General features: G+C 39.3%; 1 protein-coding gene across 1 annotated transcript in view; it reads right to left on the reverse strand.

The window, feature by feature from the left end:
* Nucleotides 1–3,097: 3,097 nt before the first annotated feature.
* LOC139727014 (tumor necrosis factor alpha-induced protein 8-like protein 1) overlaps nucleotides 3,098–25,301 on the reverse strand; it is a 39,083-nt gene continuing 16,879 nt past the window's right edge. The window contains exon 2 of the mRNA XM_071637995.1: nucleotides 3,098–4,348. Coding sequence (XP_071494096.1) covers nucleotides 3,774–4,348 — 575 coding nt within the window. The 3' untranslated portion in view covers nucleotides 3,098–3,773. The remainder of the gene's footprint in view (nucleotides 4,349–25,301) is intronic.

Here is a 25,301-nt window from a genome sequence, read left to right on the forward strand (position 1 = left end):
CCTTTGCCCAGTTTCAGTTTCACATCGAAAGTCGACCCTATAGCATGCAATGCTACAAATATAGCAGTAATATTATTATTAATTTTGTATGTGTGTGTGTGTGTGTGTGTGTGCGTGTGTGAAAAGTGACAGCACTATCAAAGTGTACAAGATACTGATGTGGGTGTACTTGGTTTATCTGTTCTAAGGATGATTTGATATGCACATGAAATTGTGTTTTTAGGTCTCAAAATTACTTGCCTCCATCGTATGAATAAAAGCATCCTTTACTTGTTGGGCTATCATACATAACATTAGATACCTGAGGGTTGAACATAAATTTGAATGCCATTGGTTGCTATTTGCATCAATGCCACTAGCATATCAATTCTCATAGCCATAACCATGGGTATGATACCAGAGAGAAAAAAAAAATGTTTCTGCTTCTAAAAATACGATGGTATGTTCAGTTTTCTTCTGAGCTACTTGCCCAACAAAAAAGAAAGAAAGAAAGAAAAGACCAAAAGATAAATGTGTGCATTCAAAACAAAGTTCCAGTAAAACAGTGAGGAAAATGAAAAGAGATGTGACTAATCCAACGTGTTCCAGTTAAAATCCTACCTATCCCACGGAACAAACAGGAATATTATCTATAATAATGCTAAAGATGTTATACGGACCACATATGCATGCTTCTTCAAGCATCTGATATCATGAACTCCTTAGACATCAAAGAATTTACTTCTTTCATTCTTTTTTAGCTGTGAAAGATAAGCCAAGTACATGTGGAAGAGATTCATCCATTAGTTTGATGAAACTCATAATGAAACTTCCCCATCTCGTAAAACTCAGCACTCAAATCCTAACCAAGAGTAATCAACGGGTATTCCAAAACTGACCAATAAGATAAGAGAGCTGGTTGATTGCGACTGATTGCTGTGATAAGCCACTGATTGCTTGATTGATTTTCTTGGGGGTCCCCCAGACATTACAGGACAGACTTGTTTTTAAGGAGCAAATTACTTCCCTGCTACCAGTAAGGGGTGTTCATCCTTTGACCTACTGGCTGATTAATGCAGCTTTGTATCAGTAAATGGAATCATGTTAAATGCCATATAAATTCTAAAACTGGTGACAAAAAACATAATCCAGAGAAGTAAAGTTATCTTTCATACATAATAATGATTTCATACTATACTGCTGGTAAAAAAAGGCTTCTTCCATGTACATATAAAATATGCAAGAGGTTATTTGTCATCCCACTACATACATTTGTATTTACAAAGTTCATACTAATATCTTTATAAAAGCTGGTATATTCTGTGTGTGTTAAAACATGATAGACATTTCAAGCAGATAGATGATGTGGTATTCTTTCCAAATCAGAGAAAAAAGGGGGTTGCAAGAGAAAGTTGACTACCTTTAAGATCTCTAGACATACTTTGATTTGATTTCGCCAAGCGTGATGAAGCTAGGAGGTGCCAAATAACCCACTGAGTGCGCCACATTAGCTTTCCTCTCAGGCGATACATTTTCCACACACATACTCAGACACACAATCATACTCAGCCAAATACTCAGGCCCACAGACACACAAACACACAGACAGAGCATGAAACATCCTTACTTAGTCCCACCAATGTATCAAACATGGCATTTCCACAGGCACTTTCACAGACCCACCCTGCCACAAGATACCACTCTCTTGCAGCTGAATGCTATCACGGAGAACAAACTGAGCTGCCTGCCACAAGCAGACAGCCCTTAACCTCTTAGACCATGCATACATAGTTGGATGGACACTCATCTGTACACTTCCTGAACACCGCCATATTTCTACAGTCAGGAGGATACTGCACAAACAGAGAAAGTCCAGTACTGTTTCTTCTTCATTTGCATGTCTCACTAACAGCTATCTACATCTGGTACCTTGTTTGGGTCTCACATGTTTTCATATTAAAAGGGCAAGGCAACTGATGAGTAATTGTGTGTTGTCGTTGGATACTTTATATTTTGTGCCGCAGCTCTCTATGACAACAAGTACTTGATATTGACAGGGTCGAGTTGGTTAAGACAGCTAGTTTAGCATCAAAACAAATTGAGCATCAATACATGCAAAAGGGCAAAGAATAGGCAAAGATTCACTATACATAATGTGCTGTACACAGCAGCTTACAGCCACTACAGCTGCAAATGAAACTAGTTCTAACGAGCATAATTAGGCTCTTCAGCCATTTCATTTTCCTGATAGCCAGAATTCAGGCATTGCATGTGGCAACCAACATGATTTCCTGAGCTGGAATGCTTGAGGCTCAAGCAATAGGTATACTTCATAGTACACTGCTTCTACTACTCAGAGTTCTTCTTCTTTTCTACTTTTTTCCCCTGCCTTTTTGTATTTTCCTTTCTAAATAGACTTGATAATCACTAACTACTGCGTGCTTCACAACAGGGCAGCAAGGGTATCTGTTATTCTACAGACTCATCTTCAAGGAAATTGGTTGTTGTATAGTTCACATACCCTTGTCCTGTGTTAACTCATCGAAGACTACATGTAGTTGCAAGTATATTCAGGCAGGTGCCTATGGGAAATGTATGTTATTGCAAACTCTGTTTGTCTTCACTGGGTTAATCGCTCCTGTCGAACAAGTCCTGTCCTCCATCATCCCATTCAGCTTCGCCTCTGTCAAGACTTTATGGAGCACTTTCTATGTATGACAGGGCCTACAGATTTCATAGGTACTCTAGCAAAATTCTTGGGGCTACAACCCTACAAATATATTTATAATAGTAAAATGCAGGAAATAAAAATGAAGATACTCCAATGGCATCTTGGGTACAAAACAAAAAAATGTGGCTTGCAGTTGAGACATGTTGCACACCAGGTAGAAACATAAAAAGAAAGACACAAATATGATACAGCTGCATATTTCTGTGGTAACCACACCTACACGAAATTCAGCACCCTGCCAAATTAAAATCTCCTTTTACACAAAACATACGACATAAACAAACAAAAGCTCGAACAGTCTTAAAAACCGGAGAACACAAACAGGTACAAATACACAAACCAACACAGAATGCTGCCCTCTCACAGATCACTTCGTCCGACTAGGAGGCGTATGGAGAAGTTGGAAAAAAAAAATCACACCTCAATTGTCTGCTGCCCTCTCTGAAGATTTTGCAGATGGCTTTGCAGACGGCTGGTCTTGATGACATCACAGTTTAATTTCCCCTCCTTCACTTTTACTTTACTTTGACAATGAAGCCTGCCACCAGCTGTCATCCAACTCTCATCAACAGGCTCCTACATCAGCCCAGGGCCTGGTGGAGGCATTGTGCTTTCATGTCAAGGAACTCCATCTGCTCCAGTACCAACGATGGACTACTGTAGTGTGGGTATGACTCCACGCAGGAGAAGGGAAGACATCTTCCGACTAGCGGTGAATCTTTTCAGGGCGCAACACTGGTTGATTCCAAGATCCAGCAGCAGCAGCGACATTTGGAGGGATTAGCATCTGAACACAGGGATTGTTTGATCCTTCCTACCGCATGTAGGCTCCTGGGTTTGTTGCATATCTTGTGAAGACTGTGAGAAGTTTCTACAAATCCTGCACTACGGCATCATCGGAATGCCAGGACAAAGTGTCATTCAAAATGCATGAGTATAAACATGTCTGTTTGTGCTTTGTTATATCAAAGTTGCACAATAATGTTCATAAAAATTCCAAAAATACAAAAGGAGAAGAAATTCTGAAAAAAAAAAAATTACAGTGGAAGAATGGACAGGTTTGCTATATGCTTTCTTCCTCTAATAACTTGTTGAGTCCTGCAACAATTGCAGTAAGATGAGATTTAAGTGGACTGTTTGTATCAAACAGAGTGTCCATGAAAGCACCATCCTGGAAGAACCCGAAAACATAGTCTATCCTCCCTTGAGACTTATCAGTCAGGTGTCGCGCCACCAACTGGCTCAACAAGTCCGAACACGCCGACAGCGCTTCCACCATGTAGTTCTTGTCGAAGGTGAAGTCCACCTCGCAGAAGCTGACGAAGGTCATGATTGTGCTGCGGAACTTCTTCCTGAACCGCTCCATGATCTTCAGCTCCTCGTCGCTGAACTGGTCGTTGCGGTAGAGGATGCCGATCTTGATGACGATCTTGATGATGTTCTTGATGAGCTTCTCAGCATCCTTCTTGCTCTGCTTGTATTCCTTGCAGAGCTTGTAGACGTTGTCCAGAAGGTCACCCATGGTGTCATCGATGAAGACCTTGGCAACCTTCTTGGTGGTCACCATCTTACCCAGCATCTTCTTCTGCACCTGCATTCCAAGGTTCTTGGATTTCACGACCCCTCCAGCCTCAGCCACTGCAGAAAGTACAGAAGAAGAAAAGAAACCATGTCAATTTACAGAACAGACGCCTCCTATTACTTTATACTAGTAAAAAAATATGAACAATCGACAGTTCAGAGCTCAGAATCTCATTTGTCATTCAACTGTCTTCTGCAGTGATGCAGCGATGTGCAGATCTGTCAGTCAGGGACGCACATCACCAGAGGAAGTTGTCTCATTTCCTAGCGAATGCTACCTGACTTCCTTCCAAACACTCCCCGCTGACAGAACATACTCTCGTCCTATGAGGGTAAGGGGGTAAGAAACTACAGGTGGACCCCCTACCATTACGCCTATTACCTGTTTAGCCTAGATTATAGCCTGCCAAGAACTGATACTGTGTATGTGATTGTGAAACATGCCAACATCATAGCCCCACTGTGATAAAACAAATATCCTCTGTAATGCTTACGTTCAAATGGTCAAAAATAAAAGCAATTCTATATTAGCAATAGTCCAAAAATAAGCGCAAGAATTTTGATGCCTTTTTTTCTCTTTTTCTGTTCTGCAACATTTCAATATACGCCAGGAGAAACTTCATTGGCAGGTGCCACATGTTTGACTTTATTCATGTTGCTTACAGATGAAATCAAAGATATTCTTAGCTTTACGAAAAATAAGAAATCTGATGCCAGGGAGGTGATACTGTAGATACCACCTCCCTGCTGATACCTAATCTATTCGAGCACCATAGTGGGAGAAATATCGATACAGATAGACAAGAATCTATCACCTGCTGTTCGGTGGGAAGTGTAGCGCAACCATTAGGCTGTAGCGCACATTGGAAGTTATGCTCACAAAGAGAACTAATATACATGAATCTTTTTGATTGCTCTGTGAATTCACAGCGACATTCTAGTTCAGCCTTGTGGTTTAACTGGACATTGGAAGTGCTGTGGTGAGCACAGGCAACTTTAAGTGCATTGAAATTATTTTTTGTGTGCTTCAATACAAAGTGATGCATTTCTCGTTGCCTTGGCATTTAAATCACAACAGCTAGGTTCTATGAGCTTGCACTTGTTTCACTGTGTAGCAAATAGTGAGTGACTGTGAAAGGATGAACTCATCCTAGTCAGGGCAACTTCCCAAAGAGTGAAGTCATTACATTGAGTGCCAAAATATTCTTACTGGTACACTGGGTATATACAACAAAACTTTATTATTATTTTCTTCTTTTTTTTTGCTGGAAAAATAATCGCTGTCCTCTCTCATTATTTTTCCCCTCTCTTGTTTGTTTATGTTTGTTTGTTTTTGGAGAAGGGGGATGTGCACTATTGAGAAATCATATAATGCACAAAATTAAACCAGTTTGTGATTGATCATTTGGAATAAATAAATGAAATAATATAGATAATCTCATGTACTAGTCATTCACCTAGGACAGTCCCGAGTGTAATATAGCCAGATGTGTTATTCTGCCACCTTAATTCTGCTTACATGGTTTGTAATGTTGGGTTTTTTTTCTCCTTTTTGTTTTACTTCTTTTGGAATGGGTGCATAAGTTCTTCTGCTGAACACTTTTACCTAGGCTCAAACACGCAAGCATTTGTTGAAATACTTTTTTTTTGGGGGGGGGGGGGGGTAATATGTTCAGTATCTTCTTTCCCACATAACTGCAGAAGATATGTAAAACATAAATAATGTACTGACACAAACTGAAATATAAAATACCACAATACAAACAGTAAAAGTGGAATTTTTTTGCCCACTCGCATTTGGCAGAATAAAATCAAGTTTGCATGTTTTCAATTCCATGGAATCAAAACATTACAGAGTGTTACATATAACAAGCAAAAATATTTGCATGCATGTGTTTTAATGCTCGTTTTACAGTAATCTTTACAAAGTTCCCACTGGACCAATTTTTTTTTTTCTGTAAGCTCTTTGATCACTCATACAAAATCTAAGCTTGTCATTATTTCATAAAAACTATAAAACAATCCCATGAACAAAAACTACTTTCATTTGCGTCACGATTCATGTCGATCACTGAACTCGAAACCTGGCGTAAACCCACTACCAGATATGTGAACAACTCCAGAGGTGCTGAGACATGATTAAAAAGAAAAATGATGTCATCTTTTGGACGTCTCAAATAGCGTGAGAACATGCCGAGCAATAAAACTGTCAAATCCATTTACAAATCATCTGCATGTTGTTAAAGCCAAAATATAGTTCTCAGAAGGGATCAGAATTCATTTTTCAACACCATTTCGAGTATGTTTGCATTACATCGAAAGGGTGTACTAAGAAACGTACCTGGCTGACGCAATTGCCAGAGTAATGAGTTGTTTCAGAGTACTTAGTATTTTGAGATCAAAAGCATAGAATAACTTTGATCCTGGTACATGACTTTTATTCCACAAGAGCCCTCCTCATTCAGCATTGTGAGTGGGTAGAACGTTACATGACGATCGATCATGTCCGAGCAATCATAGTTTCCAACGAGCTCCATGGGATTCACTCTAGCGTGAAAGATCAGTGGATACTGATGCGGCCCATTCGTTGATTATCAATAATCAATTACAAAAAAAAAAAACCATTACTTAGCAACCACAACTGGATGAAGCAGGTCCAGTACGAAAATAAAATAAACTGAAACTGAACTGAACTGATTAGGCATGCTTGTAGACTGTTGTACTTCCAGCACACCTTTTTGGCAAATATTTCACACTTTCATCATTAAGCAAACTGAAATTGTGTTATTCAAGCATTATGTCACACATAATACACATATATGTGTACATTTTGGAGCAAAAATTGACAGTTCTACAGAGGCACATGAGAACTTTGTTTTCACTTTAAACTGGTTGTAATTTCCTGAATGGCAAGTGAGCAGTACATTAAAAGATGATATCAGTCATTATCAACTATTCCACGGATTTCATTCAACCCATGTTCACTTTAGAGACAAAATCAAGCACATACAATACAACCAAGTAGAATGTACAACAGCACTGAAATGCAAAAACAAGAGAGCAGCCCACTAAAATAAACATTGTATTAGAAGTATTAGCTTTTATCACGCTTTCACCAATAAACTTTAGGGTGATGCCAGTCCCAAAGACAAGAGCACTTTGTGTAAGAGCCACATGTGTGCTTGCAAAGGGCAACCCTAAGTGTTTTTTGTTCGTTGTTGGGTAAGCTAAATATGTCGCAGAAAATTAATCTGGCCAGGTGATTCACCTGACATATTACTCAGAATATGCCCGTTCAACAAAATGGAATGATTATCTACACACGTATGCTACATACATCAGTTTTCCAGCCTTCACAAAAAAAAAAATTGACCAATAATTTGCTTTGCTATAATTCATCCTTTTAAACTTTACTAAGCATCAGCAGTGGCGGATCCAGAGGGGGGTGCACCGGGTGCAAGTCCCCTCTTTATTTTTTTGTTTAAACAAAAGAAAGAATAAAGAAAAAAATGGGGGAGGGCGCCTGCATCCCCTTTCATTTTATAAAGGTGCCTCCCCTTTACGGAATTCCTTCATCCGCCCCTGATCAGGACACATTTCTAGATGATTGTAAAACTTCATGCTTTTCCAGAGGGTGCATCTGTGGATGGAGAGAGAAAGAGTGGATTTGATAGATGCTTCTGGCAATACTATGTACTTTACCCATTGCCCGACTTGGGGGGGGGGGGGGGGGGGAGGGACTGTCTTGTTCTCTTCTCTAATGTTTTCTTTTGTCTAGAAACTATGAAGTGGAGTGTCTCTGTTAATTTCTATCAGGACAGTTCAGACAAGAACATCACCTTTATGCGCAATTAATCAGATCACCCATTAGCACGGACCTCCCCACACTTTCACATCTGGTATGAGCGCTTAGGATCGCAAGCAATTAATCTACCCGAGGAATTTACTGAGAAAGAGCTGGTCCTGAAGGAGACCATATTTCTGCGTGAAAGCACAGCGATGGTTTCCAGGATAATGGTGAACCTTCCCGATGAGTACGCTTCTATGAGAACAGCAGCGTGAATCTCTTCAACACAATGCACACTAGCTATTAGAGGTGTTCAATTTAAAGCACGGATGGTATGATTTTGGTTGAGATGAGGCTTCAGGTTTCCAACTTTTTTGAGGGTTAATGAGGAACCTCTTATAAGATATGAAAGAGCACATAATTCTATGAGGAATTCAAAGCTTATTTGATAAAAGCTTGATGTTGAAATGGCTGAGATATCCAAAAAGAAAGTGGTCCTAATAAAAGATAAGGCCAATCTTTTATTACATTTTTTTTTATTTATAGAACCACTTTGTTTAGTTTGTCTGTTTGTTTGCTTTTTAATATATCAGCCATCTCAAAACCGATTTTCATCAAATAAATTTTGAATTCCTCTTTAGAACTGCATGCTCTTTGATATTTCATAAGTGGTTTATAATCATCTCACAAAAAGTTCAAATCTGAGTCCCCCATCTCTATCAAAACTATACCATTTCTTTAAAGGGATTGTGTGGCAGTATACTATATACTAGAATACTGAATTCCTTCTATCTTCTGGTGGGTTCCTTTAATTGCAAAGGATAATTATGGCTGAGGTTGAGAAGCACTATATCCTTTTTTTTCCATTTTGCCTTAAAATGGAAGAGAAGCTAAACAGTTAATGTGGATTTCAGCAGGCAAATGTGTTGGAAGAGGAAGTGGTCAAAAACACTTTTGAGTACATAATTCTGCAGTTGCTGATTATCATACAATTTCATTGCATGCTTCAGAATCATAGAATGTGATTAGATCTTCAGAAGAGATGATAACTTCAAAATCCAAACACGTAAGATGACAATTTTCTAAAATTACAATTTTCTACAATATTCATTCGATCATTTTTGTAATTTGATGCAAGTTTTCCAAACCATCAGCTTCAAGCTCAAAATTGCGCCTTGCAAAAGATGAACCCTGTCTGCGAAAATAAATGGTTGGGACTTATTCTCACGGGCCTCATCACTTTCAAAGAAAATCATTCAAAGACAAATGTGTCACTATCAAACTGATATGCAGAAATCATTTTAGCAAACAGTCATCAATCTTAGGCATGCCAGTTTGATCATCAATGTTACACATTCTTATGCTGCAAAATTAATCATATCTGGAGGCTATTCATGCTGAGAAAATGTGTGGTTTGTTTGATTGTTTGGTTTGTTTGTTTGTTTGTTTGTTTGTTTGTTTGTTTGTTTGTTTGTTTGTTTGTTTGTTTGTTTGTTTTTGCTCAATCATTTTTACAAAACATATAAGAATTTATGTGTGAAAAAAAAAATGGCACAAAGCCTTCATGAAACCCATGTCTAGTTTGAGCAGATCTGTTTAAGTAGTTGTAGCCATGGTGAAGGGGGCTGAAATTTTCTTTGCATAATTTGCAACCTTCCATGCTTCATTATATTCATTTGCTGTGAAGATGAGAAAGGTAACCCTAGCAAGTCGAATCAATGCTGTGCTACAGGCTTGCTTGAAAGCAACCATGGGACATATATCCATGCAGTGTTTGCCTTTAGAATGATTGAATTATCTTGCTGTCTGTCAGTGGTCTGCTGGTTTGTAACCACCACCATTGCGGAATACCAGGATTCGGTAAATTGGTTCTCAGCAATGCTTCTCATTGAAGTACCCAAGAGTACGGTTTCTGTTTTCTTCTTATAGTACTCTCTCTTTCCTAGCATTTTTCTGGTAGTGTCATGTATCAGCGGGGATCTTTGGTTTCAATGTGGGTACGGGCAAGGTCATACTTTGAATATTTTTCATAATTTGATAATAGTGATTGACATGGAGTGTAGACTACATAGTGACTACCAGCTAGTGGTTTAATCAGGGTGGATCCTTGGAAATCGGGACCTCTGGTCAACTGGCTGGCTGCCTGGCAGATGACCAGGCGGTGATGTCTTGGTACAGGATTTTTGGCTACTGCAATAGATAAACCAAACTGGAAAGAGCCTATTAATCTTGGTCAAGCTGCATTTTCATTTTGTCACAGAGAGTAAAAGGAGGAGATTCTTTGGAATTCTTTTAATAGGCAAAGAGACTGTTGAAAGATTGAGGAACACCAGCATTTCAAACAGTCTTTAGTCCCCAAAAAGACTAGGAAATGAGGATAAGTGTCTTGCCTAGGTCTTCTAAATCTCTGCAATCCAATATACACAAGTTGTAGGCCTATATGTTTGGCAAAATTGTATAAAGGAAGTACACTTTCAGCACCACAGTTTGTGAAAGGGTGCTTGAAGTATTAAAATGGACAGTAATGACAGACTAGTGTCATTATCATCTCTATAATTTTTTTCATCATTAGTAGAGTCGCTGATATTCCTTTCTGCATTATTATCAAGGGGGCCCTGATAGCAGATGAGGAGACCCTTATTAAACTGAGCCACACGTATCTAGAAAAACTCAAATGCTGCTTTATTGTCCATTTGCAATCATTGTTTACTGCATCGCAATTAACATGGGACAGCAGAGCTGCTAGCCATAGAACAAGTTGTAATATCTTGCTTTTTTTTTTTTTGGGGGGGGGGGGTTATTCTATTAAATTTTCACTTTATCATTCAATAGTCCTTTAGACCAATAGCATTATATAAGTCTTTTTTACTGTGCGAATGCTACCTTAATGATGGAAGTTTTGCTATCCACTGAGCAAGGACAGGTTCGTGATTTTGAAGCAAAAATCTCCACCAGCGTGTCTGCCCTGTGCTAATCAAATAACATCTTCGGACTCGAGCGTCGGCAGGCTGGCCAACATGATTCTTTCCACTTCCTTCCTGCTAAGTAAATATCCTTCTACAGCGCGCTTTTTGCACTGGTACTTAATACATCCAGCTACATTTTTACGTATGGTCGTATCACTGCCTATATTCCTACATGCCACTTTTCCCCCTTTTCATCTTTGTGCAAGTGATATTTCCTGCTGTACCGGATGTAATGCCCTGATCACTTTCTTTCCTGTTCTGAAGTACTGGTTCTGTGTGTGTATATATGTACTGTCTATCTAGGCTCAAGGCTCAGTCCCATATGTACAGTGGAATTACTGTAATGCCTTGAAAAGTGTGTGTTACAGGAAAGCCTATGGCAGGAATCTTCAGTTATGTGCTTAGATTTTTAAAGAAAAAGAAATGTTCAGTGTACAGAAAACAAACTGTCCAGCTTCTTCCTCATAATAATAGACAATAAACATACCATTTTACAGATAGATTTTGCATGAGAGTTTGCATTAAAGAGCTTGATATGTGAGATTTGAATGTAAATTGTATGCACTGCACGTTGCCTAGCAAACTGTGAGCTGCCCGCTGGGGACTGGCTGCACAAAGCTTGTGGTTTTGAGAAGAGATTCCAGAGGTTTGTCTGACTTGAACAATTGTCAGAATAATCGATTCATCATGTGGAAGAGCAGAGAGCAGACACGCACTCGTACAGAGTGCGTAACGAGACTCTTCACCGATTCTTCACTCACTTGTCGCTACTTCTTCCATACTTCTGACTGCCACTTGCTTGTTCTAACATCCATCTTAAAAAAAATAATAATAATTCACATTCAAATCCCAGTACTTTCAATCAGAGGGTACCCATATATAAGGATTCACATTAAAAATTCAGTTTTGACCCCTTCCAATAATTGCCTCCAGAACAAACAAAATATGAATGCGATGAAAAGAGATACCATATCATGTCCTTGCAAATCATAAAAGTCCTATGCTTTTCCAAAACATTTCAATGTGATCAAAGATTTGATAAAACTCGTTCGCCGACCAAATTCGTTGAAACCAAATTAGCTGTAAACCAGATGTTCAAAACACTGCACAATACATGGTGTTGTGCCAAGTTTGTGCACTTTGCGTTAAACAGAACAGGTGTTCATAATAGCCCAGGAAAAGTCAGACTATAGAAATACTGTTTTACTGCACTGCCATTCAAATAAATTTGCAGACTTTTTCTCAGCCGTTCTAGAAAACATCCTGCCTTCTAGGCTCATTTCTCTTTCAATATTCTGTCTGTTTCCTGCAAATCGACAACACAACATCTGGCTTATAAGTTCAGATAGCTGTGAATCTGCTTACACTACAGATCTGGGCTAGATCTAATCTCTTAAAAACAGTGGTATGGGGAAACATGAATGGTCCAATTGAACTGATGTTCACTCACTGCCCAACGAGTTACATGTTCATTCAAAAATCTACTTAGTAGTGCCTGTCAGGGAACGCAGATCAAAGCATATGCTCACTGGTAGCAGTCGACTCCAGAAGAGATTCTTTGGCTATGTGTGTGTACTTGCATAGAGATCAGTGATAAAGCTTTACACGATTTCTTACAGCGATTCTCAAATATATCCGAACTGGGTAAGCTTTTCCACTACATGGTATACCCAACACTACCAGGTCTTTAATCATGTCCAATGGGAATTTTGCTGAAGAAATTGCCATCTTATGATTACGAAACTGGCACAGCTAGATTTCACTGTGCACATCTTTGAGAAAGATTCAATAACATTTTTCTTTTGTAAAAAAAATAAAAAATAATAAGATAAATAGATAAAACCAGTAAAATTCATGGAACCTGCAGAGTATCAAAGTGAAATATGTACACTATATGTAAAATTTATAAAGATAGGGAAAAAAACTTCAATTTCCTATTTGAAAGTGTGTTGTGAATTCAAGAATGATCTAGTTATCTATAAGTTAGCAATGAAGAGTTCTTGGAAATTCTAGAACCAAAACACTAAACAACAAAGGTTTCATGTGAAAGAAAACAATTTACTCTAACCAATGAAACGCAAATGAATATTTAAAAAAAAAATGATGAAAAGATATATAGCACCAAACCATTGAAATAAGTAAGTATGGAATGTTAAAAACATTCTATGGTTACCTTTGATATGAACACAATTCCTACCGATACACTCAGACCTGTGCATCATTTGTATTACACACAGTCTGGTGTGAGGGGATCAAAACAAGATGGAAAATTAAGCAGACTGGAACCAAGACTAGACTGGGTGTGGCTCTTGGTCCCAACCATTGATTCCCATACCACTTGAGCCCCTGACCTCCAACATCCCTCTGGGCTTCTACTGACAATGACCTTTTGACCTGTCATCCTACCACTCATTGAGATGTCATTCTATGCCATTCTGACCTTCAGTGACAGGGGGGGGGGGGATCAGGGGGAAGAAATCTGCTGTAGATTTGACTCTCTATACCACAATTACTCCTCCCGATTTCAATTAATATAAAGAATAAGTTCACCTTAAAGGTCCTGTTTACCTTTGGAAGCAGTGATTTCAATTTTGATGCATATGTGAAGGTCAGTTGTATCACAAAACATCCTACCATTGTATAACAATTTTGCAATTAAGTGCAAAATAAAGGAGATATCACTACTTTACTCATTAAACCATAACTGTAGATGGTTTAGTCTGGAAACATTTTTATTATAACTGTCATTGTTCACATTTTGAACATTTTAACAATACATCAATTATACTGCTTCATTTTTTACATTAGTTGTTTTCCCTAACTCTCATTTTAGAACTATTTTGAAGCACTAATGCTGAATTTTTGTTTCATCTGCAAATGGTAAATTATGCCTTTAATTTACACGTGGATTTAGTGAGTGCAGCATCATCAGTAGAACACATCAGTGAAAGTTTGAGGAAAATCGGACAATTGATGCAAAAGTTATGAATCTTAAGTTTTCGCACAATCACTGCTACAATGTATATTAGAAGACTACTGCAGTTTACGATGTCACATGCGTAGAATGATATAAGAAAAGTATAAAGAGAATTCAACAAAATTTCATTTTTTGAAAAAAAGTATTATTCCCCCTGCCCTCCGAAAGAGGCAAGCCAAGTGCTCTTTTATTATGTGAGAATTTTGTTGTATTTCTTTTTATCATTGTACAGAAATGTGACATCACAAGCCGTAGTACTCTTCTTATCCAGCAATGGCCGTAATGAAATTTCAAAAATTCATGACTTATGGATGGCTTGTACTGATTTTCCCAGACCTTTCACTGATGTGTTCTAGTAATTTTGCTGCATTCGTTCGATCTTTATATATATTAAGGTGAACTTGTCCTTTCACACCCATCAGGATAGACAAATCCCGCATTCAAACTGGACCCTGCATCGCTGGGACAGTCACCAGAAATCTCATCCTTTTTAGGACTGACCGTCCACAGTGCTATCTCGACCGTCCCAGAACTGCGGGGGCAATCAGGGCTGAGACGAGCCCTGCTGCTTGAAACCAGACTTCACACATTCGTGCACCTAGTGAATACAGCTTGTCACTCTCCATCCCCTCCAAATTTTGTACCCGTACCAGCATTGCTTCGCGGGGACAGGGGGACAATTCCAAATGAGTGTACATAATACGGTTTTGGAGGGGAAAGTCCTGTGGCGTGTGACTTTCCGTGTGAAGCGGGGACTAATGTGAACGGGGGGAGGGTACATGTAATACTTTGCATTTCAGCATAGTCTGCCCACATTGCCTGATGGTTGTCCAGTTAACAAATTAATGATTAATCAAAGGCTTGATACATTTTTGTAAGAGAACTCCCTCGAGATCATTTCACATCTTCTCATATATATTTCATCACTTAATACCACTGTTTCATAGTTATCATCCTTCATTTAAATTACAGTGCACATATGTGTGTGTGAACTTAAATCCAGTCACCAAAAGAGCAATTTTCAGATGGCTTTTTAATAGCAAGATGCCAAATATGATGAACTACTGGCCATCCAACTTTGTTGATGATGGTGGTGGTGTGGGTCTTTTAAATTATGAAAACTATACACAGGTTGGTGAAAGATATTGTTATACCATTTTTTTGTTCATACTGAAGACCAGAAAGAGGCCTGAAAATTTCACTGCATTGGAAAGGAAGGAAATATTGATTTCTGTCATTCTGATTTGGGTCAACTGCATTGTGCGCCCCACGGTCGCAAAGCCTAAACACAATACACAGCATGATTCGCTCATGCTTGCATCAACGTCGTCAAGAATGTTAGCGTTCCGGTGTGTGAGTGGAGTCGATACTGAAGAGGCGCGAGGAGGGAGTTACTGAATTACTGCGATCCATCTGTAATGAGTTTCTGATACATCGTGAGGATATTACGGTCATTTACACTCCTCCTTACGAGGCAAAACACGAATGTGCAGCTGCGATAAGAGGCACAGTCCATTTCACCAAAATTGCTTTCTTTTGCATTCCTCCTAGTCATCAGTGGGGGGAAATGGGTGTCCAGAAGAGACAGTATTCTCTGGAAGATAGATAATGGTATTGCAAGTGATAATGATAGCAAGTTTCTTTGTCATTGTCTGCCGGAAATGATTTTTTTTTTCCGAATCAATATCTTTGACTTTTGAGGGGTAGCATTGTAGCTATGATGCATGTTCATGTTTTATTAGGAATATTACTAGAGTAAAGAGTGCCCCCCTTCTCCCCCCCCCCCCAAAAAAAAAAAAAAAAACCAACTCATATAGAGAAAAAATATAAAGTACTAGTAATGATTTTTAACTTTGGACTTGACATTTTCCACCCTGAAAACTGATAGTGAGCTCTACAAATAAGAAGAATCACCACTACATCCCAACTATCATTACAGTACTGCATACTTCATACACTTGCGTCTCTTTCACAATTCATGGTATCAAATCACCATAATACTGACACATAGTAACAAGGTGCTCCTGTTCTTTACTATCCAAGAAATTTTAAAAAAGTCTTTATAGGATGACCACGCAAAAAAAGTCCTCCAGCACCCTGTACAGGGTGTACATGAGCACATAAATACACATTCAATTTTTGTCACATTATGCAAAACACCTCGCTAGCAATGCCCTACCAGCATAATAATTTGATGCCTTTTAGATATAATTTAGCTCCCAAGAGATCTACCATACAGAAATATACCTCATTGTTAGCAGTGGATTGAATGTGGGGCACAACCTACTCGTGAGGACACTCTCCACCACAAGTAGTTCACATCACAGAAATTATCTTTGCCTATTATAGCAATACAATCATCAGGCAATAATGCCATCAAATGCTACAATGGATAATCTTCGACTGAGAATTTTTAAAGTTTGAGAAGAAAAAAGTGCATGTTCATCTGCTGTAATGTCATAATATTAATTACATAATTAAAGCCAAATAGGAGGGGGTGGGGGTGTGTGAAAGACTTGTGATTCTATGAAGCATTCAGAGATCATACTCATCCTGTGGAAAACTGTGATAGAAAACCTTGCATGAACCCTGTCTGATTGGAAACCACTTTGGATCTCTGAATCCAACACTCTGCCAGTATTTGAACCAAATGTCATGGTGTTGAAGAAACTGTTGTAAGTTTAATATTGCACCTTATCAACAAATTGCCCTTCATCGATGTAAATAAGCACCGATTTCTCAGTGTGGTCATATATGTCGGTGTGTTTGTATGCCCATTATCTTTTATCATGGCTACCATACTACTAAAACACAGAATAATCAGTTCTTATTTTGGTCACCAAAGAGCAATTTGTCAATCAGCTGCTGTGAGGTTGCTCTGCAAGTTGCTGCTTTCTCTGAAAAGAATCCCATACATTCTTTGAGGAGTGGTTAAAGTAAAATGTTGAAACTATCCCCATCAAAGGAAACACTACTATTAAATGTTTCCTATTCCTTTATGGAGCTATGAATGTAGGCTGCACTGAACTTTATGCTGACAGCACTTCCTTGACAGAGGTCCCATTCAATTTCATACAACATCACTAATTTCTCATACATGATGACAACCCCCTCTCCCCCCCCCCCTTTTTTTTTTGAAAATAAAGACAGTCAAAGTGAAAACATGTGTAATGTGATGTGTGGTACACATTAGATCTAACTGCTGTGTGACTTGAGCCGTTGGCTGTTTATGACCTCCTTCACACTCTGCTTGTGACGACAAAGTTTGGTCAGAAGCCACACTAGCTACAAGTTTGACTACCTTCTGGTTTGGGAATGAAATTTATGTATAACTACTTGATATCACATTACGGTCTCATCATTGTATTTAAAGCACAGGACACAAGAGTACCTGCAGAATGTATCCGGAGAAAAGAGAAACTTATTTACCACAGTTTGTGGGCTTCGGCTGGGGAAATTTTAGCATGACATTTGATAGTACTGCTGGCATAAAGGGGGAACTGTTGTCTCTGCCCGACAAACAAACATTTCTCTCTGAGACTATTTGCATTGAATCGGAAAAAAACGAATATGAATGAAAAAATATACGAAAACACTGGGCTTCTTCTCTTCTCTTCTACTCACACCAGTAGAAAAGTGCCACTGAATGAAAGGGGTTGTTTATGTACCATACTATTAAAAGTCATGTCTACATTGTACATAACATACACTGTAGGGCCATTTACACTGAGGATTTATTGGTTTTTGGATTGACATGCAAAAATCTACTTCTTTCATATACTTTAATACAGCAAATTTGGACTACTGTTTTGAATCACAAAGTCCTTGGGACCTGCAGTTTTCTTTTGTCATATCGAAATTTTGTTGTAACAGAACAAATAAATGTAAACAATAAAAAACATAGAGGCAATAATGTTGCAGCTTGAATTTCTATTCCGTTGTAACCGGAATATCGTTATAACCATGTTTGTTTTAATGGGATTGCACTGTAGTTGCAGGTAAAACACTTGAAATATCCAAACTGTGCATGCTTACACAAATAAAGAGCAACTGCACACGATCATGGTCACCTTCACATTTAGCACGATGAGTTGAACCATGGTGTGAAAAAAAAAAAAAATGATTTTGTTTTGCCTGCCATTCAGACACACTAGACTGGGCAAACTATGGCGATGGTAAATAAATAAAAAACAAAACAAAACAACAAAATCAATATGAACTGATTTTTGCAACATAATGCAGACCAAATATTGTTAGTGATTGTGTGTGTGTGTGTGTGTCAACAAACAAGAATGAATTGTTTGTGCATTGCTTTGTAAAAATCTATTTTTATCAAATGTTATTTTTGGGCATATTTGTGTTAACAGGCCTGTTGGTGTGCAGACTCCCCAAAACAGGTACAGGATGTAAACAAATGTACCCATTCCTACAGTTGTACACACCAGGCACTTGCGTGCACCAAATTCGGAAGAGTCACACACACGCAACACACACAACATACAAACTATACACTCACGCACAAAGTCATTACCACTGAGTTATCACATTAGCAAAAGATATGACAAAGGACCAGAAGACATCCATTCAACAACAAAAAAAAAGTAAAAAAGGATTCACACTTTATAGAGACTCTTTTTTTAAAGACTGTTAGTAATCTAGCATTTTCCAACAAGTTCCATTACATTTGCTCCTGTGACAATTGCTCCCATGAAATATATATGCATGCTAAGCCAAACACAAATTGTACCCACAAACATGACCTAATCCTAATCCTCACATCAAACTAAACCTAAAACCCTATTACAACCCTATAAACCCAAAGTCCCTGGAGAAAATAAGACCAGAGCAATTGTCATAGGAGCAAATATCTTGTCAGCTTTCTAACAACAATCTCTGGCATACAAACATCCCTTCTGTCTATCAATCAGTCTGGCTGATAAGCCATACAGATAGAAATTTACTTCGCAAGTTTTCATACTGTACATAAACCAACTGTTTGAAAACCCTTCTGTCTGGTGCATATTTACAATTTTGTGAGTCTTAAAGCAAAAAAAAAAACATCACTCCATGTTTAACTTTAGATTTAATATGTAGAGTAAAATCAAACAAACAGAACGGTGAAAGTTTCAGGGAAAAAAAAAATGACCAAACCTCAAAAACCAGGAAATTGTGATTTTTTTCCCTCAAATTTCACCTGTTTTTTAAGAGCAGTGATATCATTCAAAGGCATGTGGGAAAATGAGATGAGATAATGAAGATATGGCCCACCAAGTCACTCACTGGTCTGTGCACAAATCTTGACAAGAAAAATACTGGTACATCCTTTGTTTTGGGGACTTTGTAATCACTTACAATTTTGTAACAATGATAACTTTGCAAAGAGGATGGATTAAGAGTTAACTGGCTTACTACAAAAAAAAAAAATCATATTTCTACATCAAAATGACCGTTAAAAATGGAAATTTAGAAGGCAGGCCTCACTATTCATTTGCCAGACAGTTCCAGCCATTGTCAAGCATTTGACAGGTGCTTCAGACTATAGATCCTTGTTTGCTCAGACTACTCACCACACAGGCAAACAAGTTCTTGCTGTCTGATTACTGCAATTGAGTGATGATCATAAATTCTTAAGCATACAGCCTGACAATGCCCAAGGTGTGGGAATGGCAGATTTGCAGATAAGACGAGATACGAAGCACAAACATAACTCAAAGTCGAGATTTTGTCAAGGAATCTGTACAAGTCCAAGTTCCATGAGAGGACAGGCAGCTGCGATCTACGATTTGCCTTACCATGCCGAGATCACTTGCAAAATAGTAGAGATAATTTTTATGGGCTTCCACTTACAACAGTGAATATGGTGTGGTTTAGTGGTTTGTGTACATAAAAGACTGTTTATGTGCAGGCCCGGAGTTCAAACAAGCTTACAGTAAATGCGGTGTGGTTGAGTGGTTTGTGTGCATGAAGGACTTAATGTGCAGGTCCTGAATTCAAGTAGGCACATATTGAATACGGTGTGGTCTAGTGGTTTGTGTGCTGGAAGGACTGTTGATATGCAGGCCCTGAGTTCAAGGCTTGACCACTTCACAAAATGCCTCTTGGGCAGTCGACATTCTGATGCAGGAATATGAGAAGGTTCAACATTGTTTAAATACCATTGATACAATCTTGAGCCTTGTCATACACCTTATTAAACATAAAAATATAATGTGTGCACATTGAATGCAGTGTAAAAAACAAGGTGTGCCAAAATGTGTCTCGCCCATTTGCGTAGAAGATATTAATGTTTTTCTAACTTCCGGAAGTTCATTGACCCCGCCTATGACCTTTGACCTTGTGGTGACCTTCAACTCCCCAGGGGATATCTACCATCCAAGTTTGGTCACAAACAGACATGTGGATCAAAAGTTTTGAGCCATAGTCAAAGCGCGCCGTAAAAACTTAACATTGGGCCCTAAAAGTTCGTTGACCCCTGTCTGTCACCTTTGACCTGGTGGTGACCGTCATGTTTGGTGAATTGTGTAACTTTGTATAACCACTCTCCCCACCAAGTTTGATTGAAATTGAAGTCCTCAGTAGAGAGTTATTCAAGTTTTTGCAGCGTTACGGACGGACGACGGAAGGACGACGGATGGACAGACGCCCAGGCAATCCCTTAGTCTCCCTTCACCTAAGGTGGGCTCGACAAAAAGGGGGGGGGGGGTCACTGACTAAGTTCATAACACACTACTGAGTAATAAGGCAAAAAACTACTTGCATAGCCTATCAATAGTATCAGTTTGTTTTATTCAAGCTACTTCACATGATTTGTAGATTATCAATGTTTTAGGCAGATGAATTCATACCATATATTTGGTCCATGTCAGTCGGTTGCTAGAATAATTACAAATTACGAATCATGCAACATGAAATTACCCATTGTTTGGGTCCTACCAAGAAATCTCAAGCCCAATAGATCATTAGCATACACAACTAGTGAGCAACTTGAACACATTCAGCGAAATCGATTCGTCACCTTGCATCGATATCATCTCTTTTGTGAGGGAGGTCAAGGGAGAAATAGATGCATGATTGCATATTGCCGACCTTGCCCCTTTTCAATCAAATTTGCTATTTACAAGCGGAGTGGAGCTATCACATAATGGCATTCTTTACCATTGGGAGCAGTGATTTAAAAGATGTTCAAGTTATCACATTTGATGCATACTGTATGTATAGGTCAACTGTATCACAAAACATCCTACCATATAAAAATTTTGCAATAAAGCCTAAAATATAAGGAGATGCCATTATTTTTCTCAATAAACCGTAACTGTAGATGGTTTATTCTAGAAATGATAAATAGTATTGTTCACATTTTGTATATTTGACAATACTTTAACTTTGATTATTTATACGGATTAACATTTTCACATTGGTTGCTTCTATCCCTAACTCACATTTTAGAACTATTTTGAAGCACTAAAGCTGAGTTTTCATTTCATCTGCAAATGGTAAATAATGCCTTTAAAGAGACAGTATAGATGTGTAGAGTAGGCATGAGTATGTCAGAGGCAGCAGGGCGTAAGTCCAATATGCACAGGTGCAGAATAAGCGTCCTTCTGATTCTCTAATGATGACACATGATCGTTTTGTAATCAAACCGCATGGCAGACAGTGCCGTCGGGATGATGTAACCAGCGCTGAAATTAGGAGTTAGTGGAATTATCAATTACCCCGCCATTTCTTTTCTGCCCAGTCAGCCTCTGCTAATTATCACACGCTACGGGACGGAGAATAGTCTCATTAACACGCAGCTATGTCAACACCAATGCCGGCAGTAATGATGTCTGTCCAGAAGTGTTCACATCCAGTAAAATTTTCAGAGGCGAGTAGGTGTACCAAGGAGGTATTGCACACACACTATTTGTGTGCACAGGAATGGATACCATTTTCAGGATATACCCAAAGTTTCTCTTCCCTCTCAGCAGTCAAAACCAACATTTATTCCTTCTACCTTTCTTCCCTTCTCTCCTTCCTCTTCCTTCTTCTCCATTAGTGATTACTGTAAAATATGATATATTCGCAGCATGAAATTTTCGCAAATTAGAGCCAACGGCCTTTTTCGTGGCATGAAATATTCGAGAATTTCCACTGAAGTTCAATGCATACTAGTGTAGACAAGAACTTTCGCATGCATTTTAATTTCACAAATCTTGGCGCTCGCGAAATTTGCAAAATTAAAATGCACGCGAACTTCCCTCATTTTACATTATGCAACTCTAATAGCAAATTTCTTTTAATGATCTTGTTTTTTATTTTTCTCACGGTCTTTATTACATGGACCCTCGTTGCAGACATAATTTTGTTGTTTTAACACATTTTAATTAATAAAGCATGTGCTATTTCTACCACAAGCAGCAATTTCCTCATGTTTCCAGCATTTATCTTTCTTCTCTCTGCACATTTTTTTCCCACCATTTCAGCTGTACCATCAATTATATGTTAACAGTACATCATTCCAAGTAGTCTGCGTGGTGCTGCCTATGACTACTCTCGCAAACTCTCCCCAAACAAAGCGCCCCACTCCCCGAATGTTTTCACTCGTTATTCAGCATGAGACATCGTTCACATGGCATGGAGGGGTTTCACACTCACAAAAAGAACTTGTTTGACATCGTGTTCATATGACGTGTTTCTGAATAATGTAGGCCCCCTATATAACAAAGGGGCATTCCAGATGATTTTCATAATTTCACATCATGTAGTACGTAAATCGACAGCTCCATGTATAGATATGTGGAATTTATTTTAGTCCTTGAGCAGAGAAACCAATAAACTGAAAATCTTAAACAAATTACACTGAACAGTGTTGATGACATAGGAGCCTCACATATTTCAGAAATGTAGCACTGTAATTCCATTATAACCCCACTTGCTTAACAAGTTCACCTGTGTAGAATGTATGCATGCCATCTTCTTTAGTTCTGCTGCCTTGAGCCCCAACTCATGCATTCTTATGGTGAGGCTGGCATGTCATCATCCTTGTTCATTGCAATTTGTTGTACATTTTGAAAACATTCTTATTCCTCAACCCAATCACTATAAAATTCTGAAACTCTGTACTGGGGTATAACTAGTTGTTCAAATGTAACAGCCTGAAAATCATCCGGAGGTCTCCTGTAACATTCAGAAGTGTTCAGACACTGCAAGAGTGATACCTCACTGGCTCTCTACACAACAGCTCAGTACTGTTAACAAGAGACCCGCGGGTCTAGCGCTCACCTGAGTATCGCAAGTTCACCTTTCACGCAGTCACTAATCTAAATTATTCACAGCTCTACCAAAATTTGACCAGGCGTTCTCAAGTAGAAGATGAAAATGTACAATAAGGGCCCAAATGTTTTAAGATTCCTTAATTTGGGGGGATGGGGGCCCCCTGGGGCCCTCTGGATGGGGCACGGTGCCCATTTTTATAAATTGAGATCCTGACCCCCTAGGGATGCTACCTGCCAAGTTTGACGAAAATACATCATGAGGTTTTCAAGAAGAAGATTAAAATTTATGTACAATTCAGGCCCCCAATTGGACCTTCCCAACCAACCCCCCCCCCCCCTTGCCCCCAAGAGGGGCTCCCCTGGATCTCCTATGAACAAACTTGAAACTACAGTCATTAATGTACTCACTCATAGTGTCATCTTAGCTCTATAACTTCTGATTCTAGAGAAGATTTTTAAAGATTCCTTCATTTTGGGGGTTTGGGCCCCCCTGGGGGCCCCCTGGGTGGGGCATGGTGTCCATTTTAACAAATTGAGATCCTAACCCCCTAGGGATGCCACCTGCCAAGTTTGGTGAAAATGGGTCATGGGGTTCTCAAGAAGAAGATAAAAATGTACAATTTAGGCCCCATTAGGACCCTTCCTCACCCCCCCCCCCCCTCCCCTGGGTCCCAAGGGGGGCACCCCTGATTCTGCCATGAACAAACTTGAAACTACAGTCATCAATGTACAAACTCATAGTATTAACTAAGCTCTATCACTTCTGGTTCTAGAGAAGAAGATTTTTACAGATTCCTTAATTTTGGGGCATTTGGGACCCCTGGGGGCCCCCTGGGTGGGGCATGGTGCCCATTTTAAAATAATGAGTTCCTAACCCCCTAGGGATGCTACCTGCCAAGTTTGGTGAAAATGGGTCATGGGGTTCTCAAGAAGAAGATGAAAATGTACAATTTAGGCCCCATTAGAACCCCTCCCCACCCCCCTCCCCGGGGTCCCAAGGGGGGCACCCCTGATTCTGCCGTGAACAAACTTGAAACTACAGTCATCAATGTACTAACTCATAGTATTAACTTAGCTCTATCACTTCTGGTTCTAGAGAAGAAGATTTTTACAGATTCCCTAATTTTGGGGGGTTTGGGCCCCCCTGGGGGCCCCCTGGGTGGGGCATGGTGCCCATTTTAACAAATTGAGTTTCTAACCCCCTAGGGATGCTACCTGCCAAGTTTGATGAAAATCTGTCTTGGGGTTTTCAAGAAGAAGATGAAAATGTAAAAAGTTTACGCACGACGGACGACGGACGACGGACGACGGACGACGGACGACGGACGACGGACGACGCACGACGGACGACGCACGACGGACGCCGGACGAAGGGCGATCGCAATAGCTCACTTGAGCCTTTGGCTCAGGTGAGCTAACAAGCACCATAGCCTGCTAATTCAAACATGTACCTACGATCACTGGTATGCATGTACAATGTATCACAGAACAAAAAAGAATACAAGGTCTAGACAAGATCCACTTCCTCAATCCTGTTTTCAAGAGGTCAAACATATTCAAAGTACACACATGCATCTAAACTGGAGCAAAACTCTACTGAAAAGCACAATTTCCGGACAGCAACTTGCCAAATGCAATTTGAGATGTACTGTACAAGTACATACGATGTTTTGGAGTGAAAATAGGATTCAGGATCACTTTCAGACTTTCAAGAAGAAATATACACTTGATTGGCATGCAACATGTTTGCAAATGAGTTCTTCTGCCAATGTGAAAGGGCTCGATTGGTAATGCCTGCTCAGTCGCAATGTTGGACACAGCAGGATGCCGCTGCAACCCTCCACTGGCTTTGGCTGGCTTTCACATCACCGCGATAACATGCCCCTTTTCCACCCCTTTTCTACCCCTCTCCCTCCCCTTAAAAAAAAAAGAAAAGAAAAATCAGTCATGCTAGACTGGCAGCACAATGTAATGTTTGAACAATGTTAGAATATGAGCCACGGGTTTCTTTTTTTCCCATCAG

The sequence above is a fragment of the Diadema antillarum genome, unplaced genomic scaffold (assembly GCF_040938485.1).
Source record: "Diadema antillarum isolate AM-2024a unplaced genomic scaffold, OU_Dant_1.0 seq00000111_RagTag, whole genome shotgun sequence".
Classification (NCBI taxonomy): Eukaryota; Metazoa; Echinodermata; class Echinoidea; order Diadematoida; family Diadematidae; genus Diadema; species Diadema antillarum.